Source organism: Lynx rufus, unplaced genomic scaffold, assembly GCF_022079265.1.
Source record: "Lynx rufus isolate CCGP_SWC_20201006 ecotype Redwood Valley unplaced genomic scaffold, mLynRuf1.p SCAF_1, whole genome shotgun sequence".
Lineage (NCBI taxonomy): Eukaryota > Metazoa > Chordata > Mammalia > Carnivora > Felidae > Lynx > Lynx rufus.
The window spans coordinates 114,718,409-114,731,480 of NW_025814823.1; the positions used below are offsets into that span (position 1 = coordinate 114,718,409).

The following is a 13,072-nucleotide window of genomic DNA, read 5'->3' on the forward strand; positions in this document are numbered from 1 at the left end:
TGTAATTTCTATTTTGATTTTCTATTTAAATTGAGCATTGAGAAGTTTTCCCACAGATGATATTATCTTTATAAAACATTGTACCATGTCTTCCCCCTCCCCATTTAAAACTATCAGTGGCTCCCTCAAGGCCTATATCAGGGAACATAAACCCACTTGTGTCCAAGGTACCAGGTGTATGAAAACAGCTAGATGACAGACTAGAGAATATAGTGGATTGGCAACTGGAGAGTGCAGATACTGCCTACAGATGTTCAATGCACATTAAAAACAAATCAACAAAAAAACCACTCTGCTGGCCAAATATGATACCTTTGCCACCAGGTTTCAGTGCATCATGCATTAACATGCCAATCAGAGCCCTTACAGCTTACTTACTAACAGCTGCCACTGCTGCCTGGAACACTCAATCAGCTTTTATGTTTCTCTTCCTTTGCACCTGCCAGAAAGTCTTTCTCTGCCAGAAGGCAACTTGTCCTTTTAGACCCAGCTTGTATACTACTATCCCTTCTGTGAAACCATTCTAGTTTCTCAAGGCAGATATGTTTTCTAGCCTAACATAACATGTTTGTTATTGCCCTTATTACACAGCTCTGTAATCATTTTTATACCTCTGTGTTGACTCTTTTGGGGTGTGAGTCCCTCCTGCCAATTGCTACCGTTATTCACCTTGATATTCTTGGTCAGTAAATGCTCTGTATATACATAAGAGATGTTCTATTTTTGGTGAGCATGACTGAATGAATAACTTTATTAATTATAGTAAGAGTAGCCTTAGGCAGAACCAGACCTCAAGCTGATATTAACACAATAAACATGAAAGCTTATATTACTCAGGTTACTAGTTAGTATCTGATGTTATCAAACTTAGGAGAACTTAATTGATTTTATTAAAGAATTTCTTTGGTTTTAATGTCACTAAAATAAGTGTAAGTCACATATATACCATAAAAGGAATTTTGAAATGAAAGCAAGAGTTTTACTACTATCTCTCCTTAACTCATGAAATATTTTACATCTACTGCTTGGATTCTAGCTATAGCATGTGTGGTTCTATTTGCTATTTTTATTCTAATAGTAGAAATTTTTAAAGACTTTTTAAATAATCAACTCAAACTGTTTTAGTCTTGTTCTATTCAGATTATCAGCCTGTCTTGGTCATCTGTGACTCAGTTCAACCACAGCCATTGATTTTTTGTTAGTTTAAAAAATTTTTTTTCAACGTTTTTTATTTATTTTTGGGACAGAGAGAGACAGAGCATGAACGGGGGGGGGGGGGCAGAGAGAGAGGGAGACACAGAATCGGAAACAGGCTCCAGGCTCTGAGCCATCAGCCCAGAGCCCGACGCGGGGTTCGAACTCCCGGACCGCGAGATCGTGACCTGGCTGAAGTCGGACGCTTAACCGACTGCGCCACCCAGGCGCCCCGATTTTTTGTTAGTTTATATACCTTCTTCCTCTTCTCTGGTCTTGCCACTACCATTTTAAGAGTTCATGTTGTAGGTACTTTGATCTGAAATTATTGTTTACCTTATATGTTCTCCTTTGTTCCATTACCTAAGCTAGGAAGTAAAGCACAGTGCTAGGGCCAGAAATAAGCCTTAGTGTTCAGAGAACGTGCTTACATATATCCACATTCCATATTGCTCTTAAAACAGATTCATATTGGAGCTCCTGGGTCGCTCAACCAATTCAGTATCTGACTCTTAGTTTTGACTCAGGTCTTGATCTTGTAGTTTGTGAATTCAAGCCCCTCATCCAGCTCCATGCTGACAGTGCAGAGTCTGCTTGGGATTCTCTCTCTCTCCCTCTGTCTGCTCCACCCCTGCTCGTGCTCTCTCTCTCAAAGTAAAGAAATAAACTTAAAAAAAAAATAGCAAACATTCATACTGTTAGCCTCGAACTGTAGCTTGATCCCAGAATGTGTAGCACTGTTGTTGTTGTCAAAGTAAACACTTCATTCCATATATGTCCTTTGCTGGGGTGGGTTGAAAGTTTATTTCCTTTAAGTTGGGTGAAATCTGGTTTTTCAGTAATTGAACTTTTCCCTGATGTTTTCAGGTAAGTAATGATAGGATTCCTGAATATTAACTTTTTGAGTGTTGAAGTTCTTTTGTAAAAGCAATAAAAATTGTTATAGCTATAGTACAATGACTTCTTTTAGTATTGTATTTGTGTATTGCTATAACTTAGAATTTTGTGACTCGCCTTTGATTTTTAAAGTGGTTTCAGCATGGCACCTTGCCATCAGTCACGGTGGAGCCTCAGCCTCTGGTTTTCTGAGTGATGCCTGTTAGCGTACTCAGGGTCAGACTCAGCCAGGGCATTTAATACTCCATGCTACTTTTCATGCCGTGCAAGGTCTTGTCTGTCCTCCAGCCATCTCCTCCTCTTGATATCAGTTATGTAATGGTATCACTCTGGTTCAAAATCCAATTCATTTTTAAATTTTCCTTTATCCTTTTATCCAGCCATTCATCAAGCTTGATGATTCTTAACAACCACAAGTCACTTTTCTTCCTAGTCTCACTGCTCCCACTCTAGGTCATGTAAGAATACTCCCTATAACCTTCCCCCAACTCCAGTCTGTCTGTATCCACTGGTTAGTAGCTGAATTTCCTTAAACCAACTACTCTGTTCATATCTTGACCTCACTTAGAAACCCTTTAATGACACTTGTGTGCATGCACACGTATACACACCCCTCCCATTGGCAGCTAGATGAAGCCTCAGTTTTTTATCCCAGTATTCAAGGTTTGCCACATTGACTTTGTTTTTTTTTTTAAGCCTCATCTCTCACTCCTTCCCCCACAGTCTGCTTATATAGCTCCTGGCCATCCTAGAACTTGAGTGGACTTTTTTTGGGGGGGGTGGGTAGGGGGCTCAGCCCATATCAGTCCCCTCTGCACCCTTAAAGTGATCTCTCCTGCCTCTGAACATCCCCCGTACTTGATTTTTTTACTTTATTTCTCCTTATTTTATGGCATATTATGCTTTTGAATCCATTACTTTATTTGAACTTCACAACCAGTCTATGAGATAAGCAAGACAAGTGTGTCTTATCACAGGGGAGAAAACCAAAACTTGAGGAGGGAAGAGTGACTTGTCCAAGTTTTGGGGTTAATAGAGTAGACCTCAGGGTGCCTGTGTGGCTCAGTCGGTTGAGCGTCCAACTTCAGCTCAGGTCATGATCTCGCGGTTCGTGGGTTTGAGCCCTGTGTTGGGCTCTGTGCTGACAGCTCAGAGCCTGGAGCCTACTTCAACTGGTGTGTCTCCCTCTCTCTCTGCCCCTCCCCTGCTCTCTCGCTCTCTCTCTCTCTCTCTCTCAAAAATAAATAAACATTAAAAATTTTTTTTTAATTTTTTTTAAACATTTATTTATTTTTGAGACAGAGAGAGACAGAGCATGAACGGGGGAGGGTCAGAGAGAGAGGGAGACGCAGAATCTGAAACAGGCTCCAGGCTCTGAGCTGTCAGCACAGAGTCGGACGTGGGGCTCGAAGTCACAGACCGCGGAGATCATGACCTGAGCCAAAGTCGGCCGCTTAACCGACTGAGCCACCCAGGTGCCCCAATATTAAAAAAAAAAATTTTTTTAATAGTGTGGAGCTGGTACTCAAATCCAAGTCTCCTGGAACATAAGCCCCAACCTGTGTTTATTATGCTGCTACTACCTTTCTGGGTGCCTGAGTCTGCACATAAGTATAAGTTTGATTATCTCTTTCCAATGGTCTGCAAGTTATTTGAAGTTGTGTCTTATTCCCTTGGAACATTTATGTATATATGAGTGAGCCCATTCATGTATTAAATATATTGCAATTCATTGTTCTCCTCTTTCTCAGTAAAAATTGTGCTTCTCGTTTCTGAACCTTGTTTCCCCACTGTGTGTGGGGGGGGTGGGTATGTATATGTGTGTTTAATCAGAAGTGAAGCTTGGTATATTACAATAATAAAACTGGAGCTTTATATAGTGGATTTGATTTCTGGGATAACTTCTCAGCAATGCACTCCACATTCACAAGTATGCATTGACTGTGAAGAGATTAAGCCTAACACTAGGCTACTGCACAGTGCTTTCACACTTTGTGAGAATGTAAGTATCCTAGATTTTCATTTAATTTTACCTTTAATTTTTATGTTGAATAGATGAGAACATGTATACCATGAAAGGCTGATATGAACTCAGTAACAATTTTAATGGATTTGAATTTTATTCATTGTATCATCTACACATATTTTAAAAATAACAGTACATACATGTACTGGAAGCTTCGTGTGAGAAATTTCTTATTGTGCCAAGAGGTTGGAAAAGCATTGCTTCCCTGAGTAATTACTTTGTTTTCCTTTTAGACCGTGGGAGGAGCTCCTGGCTCCTCCAGTTGGTAGAGCATGTAAGTTCAAGCCCCATGTTGGGTGCAGAGTTTAATTAAAAAACAACAACAACAACAAAAAAAACCAGGCACCTGGGTGGTTCAGTCTGTTCAGTGTCCAACTTTGGCTCAGGTTATGATCTCGCAGTTCATGAGTTCAGGCCCGGGGTCAGGCTCTGTGCTGACAGCTGAGTTTGGAGCCTGCTTGGGATTCTGTGTCTCCCTCTCTCTCTCTGCCCCTCCCCCGCTTATACTCTATCTTCTCTCTCGATTTTAAATAAATAAACATTACCAAAAAATTTTTAAAAAAAAGATGCTGACAGTGGAAACTATGCAACTAACCTCCTCATTTTCAAATTGGCCTTTAGGAAGCTCAGAGGCACATGTATCGCTCAGTCATACAGCTGTATAGATCCTTGTGGCCAGCTTAAGTTTTCCCTTTTACACTTTCATAGTGACTTCTTGTTGTAGTTTGCTTGGCCTTGATTTTTTTTTTTTCATTTGTATTTTGTCATTTTATTGCATGTGCTTCTCAAAAACCAACTAAAATTCTATGAAAATGAAGGGGCTATGAATAAAATAGTCTTTCACCAGCTATAATTTAAGTCCTGGGTATTTCTATGCTAACTATTGATACCTGTATGCATATGTCTTGCTCTTTATGCTGCATGTGAAACATACTCAGAATTTATATAGAAAAGCCAAACCTAAGCATACTCGTTATTAGAAAAATGTAGTTTTGGGGTACCTGGGTGGCTCAGTCGGTTAAGTGGCTGTCTTCGGCTCAGTTCATGACCTCACAGTTCAGGAGTTCAAGCCCTAAACTGGGCTCTCTGCTGTCAGCATGAAGCCCACTTCGGATCCTCTGTGTCACTCTTTCTGCCTCTTCCCTGCTCCTGCGGGTGTACTCTCTCTCTCTGTCTCTTTCAAAAATAAATATTATTTAAAAATTAAAATTAAAAAAAAAAGAATAATGTGGTTTAGGGGCGCCTGGGTGGCTCAGTAGGTTGAGCGTCCGACTCTTGATTTTGGCTCAGGTCATGATTCCTGGGATGTGGTATCAAGCCCTGCATCAGGCTCCACACTCAGTGTGGAGCTGTCTCCCTCTGCCCTTCTCCCCCGCTCGCACTGTCTCTCTCTCTCTAAAGTAAAATAAAATGAAATAAAAGAAAAAAGAAAAATGAAGTTTTGTTAAATCTGAATCACTTTTTAAAACTTTCTGCACTGTCTATGTAACTATATCTCAAAAAGTAGAGTATCTCTGCTGGGAGGGAGCGAAGTATTGTTGATGTTGACAGCATGCCTCTTCTAACAGATATGAGATCACTCCTGGCAGGGGTAGTTAAAAAATCCACATGCAGAACTGGGAAGGAACCTTTTTTTTTGGTGTTCATCCTTTGAATTTTATATCATGTTCATATATCACCTATTCAAAAAAATTCCTCAAAGAAGTTCACTGGGGTGCCTGGGTGGCTCAGTTGAGAATCCGACTTCTGTTCAGGTCATGATTTCAAGGTTTGTAAGTTCAAGCCCTGCATCAAGGTCACTGCTGTCAGTACAGAGCCTGCTTTGGACCTCTGTCCCCCTCTCTCTACCCCTCCCCTGCTTGCACACTCTGAAAAAAAAAAATAAACATTTAAAAAAAAGTTCTGTCATATTCAGTACAAGTGTAAAGAATTTCTCTCTAACCTGTTAGACTATGAGCTCCTTAAGACCAGGAAATGTGCTAGATTTCTCTATTTCTGAACCTAGCATGGTGTCTCATACATAGTAGGCCCCTAGCTGGTGTGCATAGATGTAAATTGGAAACCAAGAGTTACAAATTTCAATAGGATAACAGCTAAAAATTGCTAACTGTGGATGTGCCCCCTTAACTCTGCTACCCATTTCAAAGTGAAGCTGAGATCAGCTTCCTTGCTCTGAAATAAGATGGATTTTTATTGAAATTCATCAAAAGGACTTAAAAACAAATTAGAATTTTTCCTAGTCACAGTTTATGTCTGTTTATATATTATAATGTGGGATTTTTCCAAATGTGACCTCCAAACTCCTTTTTATCTCTTTTTGCAGATCTTTGTAGAATTTGATGGCTGTAATTGGAAGCAGCACTCCTGGGTTAAAGTTCATGCTGAAGAAGTTATTGTGCTTCTGCTGGAAGGGTCTCTGGTGTGGGCACCCCGGAAGGACCCAGTCCTTGTCCAGGGTACTCGAGTCTCAATTGCACAGTGGCCAGCCCTGGTGAGTGACTTACTGCCTACGAACATATTTGAGCTTTACTCCTGTACTATAACTGTAACTATGGTATTTATCCAATAGCTGAACTCCTGGGGCGCCTGGGTGGCTACTCATTTAGGTGTCTGACTTCAGCTCAGGTCACGATTTCACGGTCTGTGGGTTCAAGCCCTGCGTCGGGATCTGTGCTGACAGGTCAGACTGGCCTGGAGCCTGCTTCAGATTCTCTGTCTCCCTCTCTCTCTGCCCCTCCCCTGCTCGTGCTCTGTAGATCTCTCAAGAATAATAAATATTTTTTTAAAAATAGCTGAACTCTTTAGAGTTCCCAAAGCATGTATATTCCTAATATACTTTTATTCTGATGCTACTGAAGCAGAAAGTGGGAGATCTTTTCAACTGTGTCTTCTGAACTTGTTTTGTGTTTTTGAAATATAATTAACATACAGTGTTTATATTAGTTTTAGGTGTACACTATAATGATTCAACAGTTCTATTCATTACTCAGTGCTTGTAGTGATAAGTATTTCTGAAGTTTGACAAAATAATGCCATAAATTTAATCCTCTTTATTTCACTCATGGCCCCACCCATCTCCCCTCTGGCAACCACCAGTTCTCTGTATTAAAGAGTGTGGGGTTTTTGTTTCTTTTTCTTTGTTCATTTATTTTGTTTCTTACATTCCACAAATGTGGAGCGCCTGAGTAGCTCAATCGATTTAAGCATCCAGCTCTTGATTTCAGCTCAGGTCATGATCTCACTGGTCAGGATCAAGCCCTGTGCTGGACTCTGCCCTGATAGTGTGGAGCCTGCTTGGGATCCTCTCTCTCCCTTTCTCCCTGCTCCTACCCATCTTGGCACGCTCGCATGTGTGCTCTCTCTCTCACTCTCTTCCAAATAAATTAACAGTTAAAAAAAAATCCACATATATGTGAAATCATATGGCATTTGTTTTTCTGTGACTTATTTCACTTAGCATTATCCCCTCTGAGTCCATTCATGCGGTTGCATATGGCAAGATCTCATTCTTTTTTTTTATGAATGAATAATATTTCTGTGTGTGTGTGTGTGTGTGTGTGTTCTTTATTCAGTTATGGATAGACATTTGAATTGCTTCCATGTCTTGCCTGTTGTAAATAATGCTGCAGGAAACATAGGGGTGCATGTATCTTTTTAAATTTGTGTTTTCGTTTTCTTTGGGTAAACACCTAGTTGTGGAATTCTTGGATCATATGGTAATTCTACTTTTAATTTTTTGAGGACCTTCCATACTATTTGCCACAGTGGTTACACTAATTTACCTTCCCACCAACAGTGCAGGAGAGTTTTTGTTCTCCACCTCCAACCCAACACTTTTTGATACTCTCCATTCAGACAGATAGATGTGAGGTGGTATCTTGTGGTTTTGATGTGCATTCACCTGATGATTCGTGGTGTTGAGCATCTTTTTATGCACCTGTTGGCCATTTACATGTCTTCTCTGGAAAAGTGTCTGTTCAGGTCCTCTGCCCATTTTTAACTGGATTATTTGGACAGTTGTTGGTGTTACATATTTTGGATATTAACCCCTTATCAAGTATATCATTCTCTATGTATCTTCTCCCATACAGTAGGTTGCCATGTCATTTTTTGGGTGGTTTACTTTGCTGTGCAAAAGCTTTTTATTTTGGTGTAAAATCCCAATAGTTTATTTTTGCTTTTGTTTCCCTTGCTGAGATGTATTGAGAAAAATGTTTGTATGACCAATGTCTACAAAATACTGCCTTGTTTTTCTTCTAGGAGTTTTATGGTTCCAGGTCTTACCTTTAGATGTTTATTTTTGTATATGTTGTAAGAGAGGGGTCCAGTTTCATTCTTTTGCGTGTAGCTGTCCAGTTTTCCCAGCACCATTTGTTGAAGAGACTGTCTTTTTGTCATTGTATAGTCTTGTGTCCTGTCTCAGAGATTAATTGATCATATAAGCTATAAGCATGGGTTTGTTTCTGGGCTCTTTATTTCTGTTCTGTTGATCTCTATGTCTTTTTTTTGTGCCAGTGCTGTATTCAATAATATTTGATATTTTTATTTCTAAAGAATTTTTTCACCTTAGTGTTTTCTCATGTAAGGTTGTGAAACAATGTTTGTAATCCTTAAAGCCTTTTCTTTCCATAAGAACTCTTATTTTTTTTTCCCAGCCTTACTGAGGTAAAATTGACATATAACATTGTGCAAGTTTGTAACAATATAATAATTTAATATATATTGTGAAATGATTACCACAATAAAGTTAGTTAACACATCCACTGTTCACAGAGTTAACATTTTGTGTGTATGTGGTAAGAACTTTGAAGATTTAGTTTCTGGGGTGCCTAGGTGGCTCAGTCAGTTGAGCATCTGACTCTTGTTTTTGGCTCAGGTCCTGTTCTCATAGTTTGTGAGTTCGAGCCCTGCAATGGACTCTGTGCTGACATCATGGAGCCTGCTTGGGATTCTCCCTCTCTCTCTGACCCCCCCCCATTTGCATTCTCTGTCTCTCAAAATAAACTTAAAAAAAAAAAGAAAGAAAAGATTTACTTTCTTAGCAACTTTTAAGTATACATTATTGTTTTTTTTTAATGTTTAATTATGTTTAATTAATAATGTTATTTCTTTTTGAGAGGGGGAGGACCTAGCCAACCTAGCCGCTCAGGCGCCCCACATCATTGTTAACTATAGTCACCATGCTGTATGTTAGAACCCCAGAACTTATAACTGAAGTTTGTACCTTTTGACCACATTCACCACATTTCACATTCCCCACTGCCCACACCCATAGGAACTATAGATCTACTCTAGGAGTTCTTTTTTTTTTTCCACACGTAAGTGAAATCATACAGTATTTCATTTGCATTTGTGACTTATTTCACTTAGTTTAATGCCCTCAGGTTTTATCCATGTTGTAAATGGCAGGATTTCCTCTTTTTTTTATTTTTTTTATTTTTTTTTTAATGTTTATTTATCTTTGAGAGAGAGAGAAAGACAGAGAGCATGTGGGGGAGGGACAAAGAGAGTGGGAGACACAGAATCTGAAGCAGGCTCCAGGCTCTGAGCTGTCAGCACAGATCCCTACATGGGGCTCGAACTCACCATGAGATCATGACCCAAGCCGAAGTCGGACGTCCAACCAATTGAGCCACCCAGGCACCCCAGATTTCCTCCTTTTTTATGACTGAATAATATTTCTGTGTGTGTGTGTGTGTGTGTGTGTGTGTGTGTGTGTGTGCATACGCGCGTGCACGTGCATGCACATACACCTCATATCATTCCCCGTATCCATTCACCCATCACTGGAGGCTTAGGTTGTTTCTATATCTTAGCTGTTGTGAATAACACTGCAGTGAATGTGGGTGTGCAGATAATCCTTTGAAATGGTGATTTCATTTTCTTCAGATACATACTCAGAAGTGGGATTGCTGCATCATATGGTAGTTCTGCTCTTAATTTTTTGAGGAGCCTCCACACTGTTTTCTATGGTGGCTGCACCAATTTATAGTCCCACCAACTGCAAAAGGGTTTGCTTTTCTCTGCATCCTTGCCAGCCCTTATTTTATTGTCTTTGATGATAGGTCTTCTAACAGGTGTGAAGTGATGGCTTCTTGTGGTATTGATTTGCATTTCCCTAATAATTAGTGTTGTTCACCCCTTTTTATATACCTATTGGCCATTTGTATATTTTCTTAGGAAAAATGTCTATTTAGGGTGATTTGCCCATTTTTAAAGTCAGATTATTTGGTCTTTTGCTTTTGAGTTGTATGAGTTCCTTATATATGTATTTGGATATTAACCTCTTGTGTGATACATGATTTGCAAATATTTTCTCTCATTCCTTACGTTGCCTTTCATTTTGCGGATCATTTTTTTGCTATGCATAAACTTTTTAGTTTGTTATAGCCCCACTTATTTATTTTTGCTTTTGTTGTTTGTGCTTTATTATTATTATTAAGTTTTGTTTTCTGAAGTTTGACAAAATAATGCCATAAATTTAATTCTGAGAGTATCCTTTTGTTTCTATCCTGTTAGCAAAGTAAAGGCATAAATGGCTACATTTAAAAAAAACCTACTTCTATGGCTAACCAGATCAAATAAATAATATTCAAAGCAAATTTTCTACTTAATTGATTATATGTAACATCATTTACTATACTCTCCTTTTTCATTTGTTTTGTTTGTTTGTTTGTTTGTTTGTTTTTTCCAGTTTATTCATTTTTGAAAGAGAGAGCATGAGTTGGGGAGGGACAGAGAGAGGGAGACACAGAATCTGAAGCAGGCTCTAGGCTCTGAGCTGTCAGCACAGAGCCCGACTCAGGGCACGAACCATGAGATCATGACCTGAGCCGAAGTTGGACACTTAACCGATGTAGCCACCCAGGCACCCCCTTTTTTGTTTGTTTTTAAGTCCATTTCCAATTGAACTTTTGGAAGAAGCTCAAATGGACATGGGCCCCGGGTGACTTTTATAGGCTATTCATTTATGAGACAGCAATATGAATTCACCCATGAGCATTTATACCAGTGATTATTTTACATATCTCCCAAAGATTTTAGGAGTTCTAGAGACGATAATGTTGTAAGTCTTTATTTTGGGAATTTACTGTAATTTAGCCCTCTTGAAGCCTGGCAAGATTAGTCAGATCCCTAGAGGTAATTGGGAATTTCTTATTCTTTGTGTCCTTTTCAGCTGTAAATCGGAGTATTGGGCTGAGTCTCTGCTCTAGTTTGCTTCCTATGATTATTTGTGGGGTAGATGATGGGTTGGGAATGTTTTATGCTTTAGTTTATCTGTATTTACTGGGGTGAAAGATATATTAATGATGGATACTGTCTCTGAAGTTAGAGATGTGGATGAATTGTTACCTATTTTCTTTTCCAAGTTCTAATCAATTTCTTGTCATTTCTGTTTCACAGACTTTCACTCCCCTAGTAGATAAACTTGGTTTGGGTTCTGTGGTTCCAGTTGAATACCTTTTGGATCGAGAGCTTCGTTTCCTGTCAGATGCTAATGGATTGCATCTGTTTCAGGTACTTAATACTTCCTCTAGTCCTAAACTTATTTCCCTCCTTGCTAATTTGTTTGTTGATTATAAATATGTTTCCCCTTTTCTTTTAGTATTGAAACAAGTGCTTCCGTTAATTCCCTGTGCATTTTAAAGCTTTTCTGCTACCTTGAAAGTCCATTCAGTGGCTGAGACTTGTTTCCTCTTCAGCACACCCCACCCTACCTTGAAACCACTTAAGACTTAAGACCACAATTCTTTTTATTATTATTATTATTTTTAATGTTTTCATTTTATTTCTGAGACAGAGAGAGAGCACACGAGCAAGCAGGGGAGGGGCAGAGAGGGATAGATACAGAATCTGAAGTAGGCTCCAGGCTCTGAGCTGTCAACATAGAGCCTGACATGGGGCTCAAACTCATGAACTGTGAGATCATGACCTGAGCCAAAGTTGGATGCTTAACTGATTGAGCCACCCAGGTGCCCCAAAGACCACAATTCTAAGGGTCTCCTCAGAAGGTGGTTTCACAGAGGTGGCTGCTTGTATAACTTGAGGGGGCCTATACTTAGGTCAGTGGCAGAGAGGCTGGGAGTTTGGGCTTATTCCAAGCAGCATTAAATATTAAAGAGCTTAGGTGTATCTCTACTTAGAAAGAAAAGGGGTAAATTAGTAGTTTAAACAAACTAGCATCTGAGTTAGAGTTTGAAAATTTTTGGATGGTAATATTTATTTCTCACTTGTAAGATTTATTGTCTGAAGGCTAAAAATTAGGAAACTTCTAAGTTTTGCTGTCTTATTGAGGCAGCCAAGAACAGTATTTCCTTAACTGTGTTGTGTGAAATATTAGTGATGATTTCTTTGTTGATATGTCTTCCTTTCTCTTTCGGCCTCACTCCCTCTCACCACCCTTACTTTATTCATCTTTGCAATCTTAGTGTTTATATGAGTAGGCGCTCAGTAAATGTTGAATAAATATCAACATATACCAAAAGTTTTACATGGAATAAAATATTTTGTGGTCATATATGTGTGAGAAACCTAAACAAATTTTTTTTTTACATGTCTTGTCAGAGCCTTTCATCTGCTACAACATATAGAAAGATAGAGTATATAGTATTTCCTATATAATTAAATGATCCGAGCATCATTTTTTGCAGAACATCTCATGAGACTAGGGTTCTACAGAACATTCTTTGGTGGGGTGCCTGGGTGGCTCACTTGGCTGAGCATCTGACTCTTGATTTTGGCTCAGATCATGATCTCACAGTTTTGTGAGTTTGAGCCACATCTGGCTCTGTGCTAGCAGCGCGGGGCCTGCTTGGGATTCTCTTTCTCCCTCTACCCCTGCTCGCGCTCTCTTTCTTTCTTTCCCTCAAAATAAATTTAAAAAAACAAACAAAAACAAAACAAAAAAAAAACATTCTTTGGCACTGTCAGTATAGAGCTCCTCAAGGGTATGAT

The 13,072-nt window shown here is 39.3% G+C and overlaps 1 protein-coding gene across 4 annotated transcripts in view; it reads left to right on the forward strand.

The window, feature by feature from the left end:
* The window catches only part of KDM3B (lysine demethylase 3B), a 75,244-nt gene that overhangs the window by 15,418 nt on the left and 46,754 nt on the right, over window positions 1-13,072 (forward strand). For all 4 annotated transcript variants that reach the window (XM_047085277.1, XM_047085268.1, XM_047085285.1 and 1 more), the window contains exons 2-3: window positions 6,441-6,608; window positions 11,522-11,635. In XM_047085277.1, coding sequence (XP_046941233.1) covers window positions 6,441-6,608; window positions 11,522-11,635 — 282 coding nt within the window. The remainder of the gene's footprint in view (window positions 1-6,440; window positions 6,609-11,521; window positions 11,636-13,072) is intronic.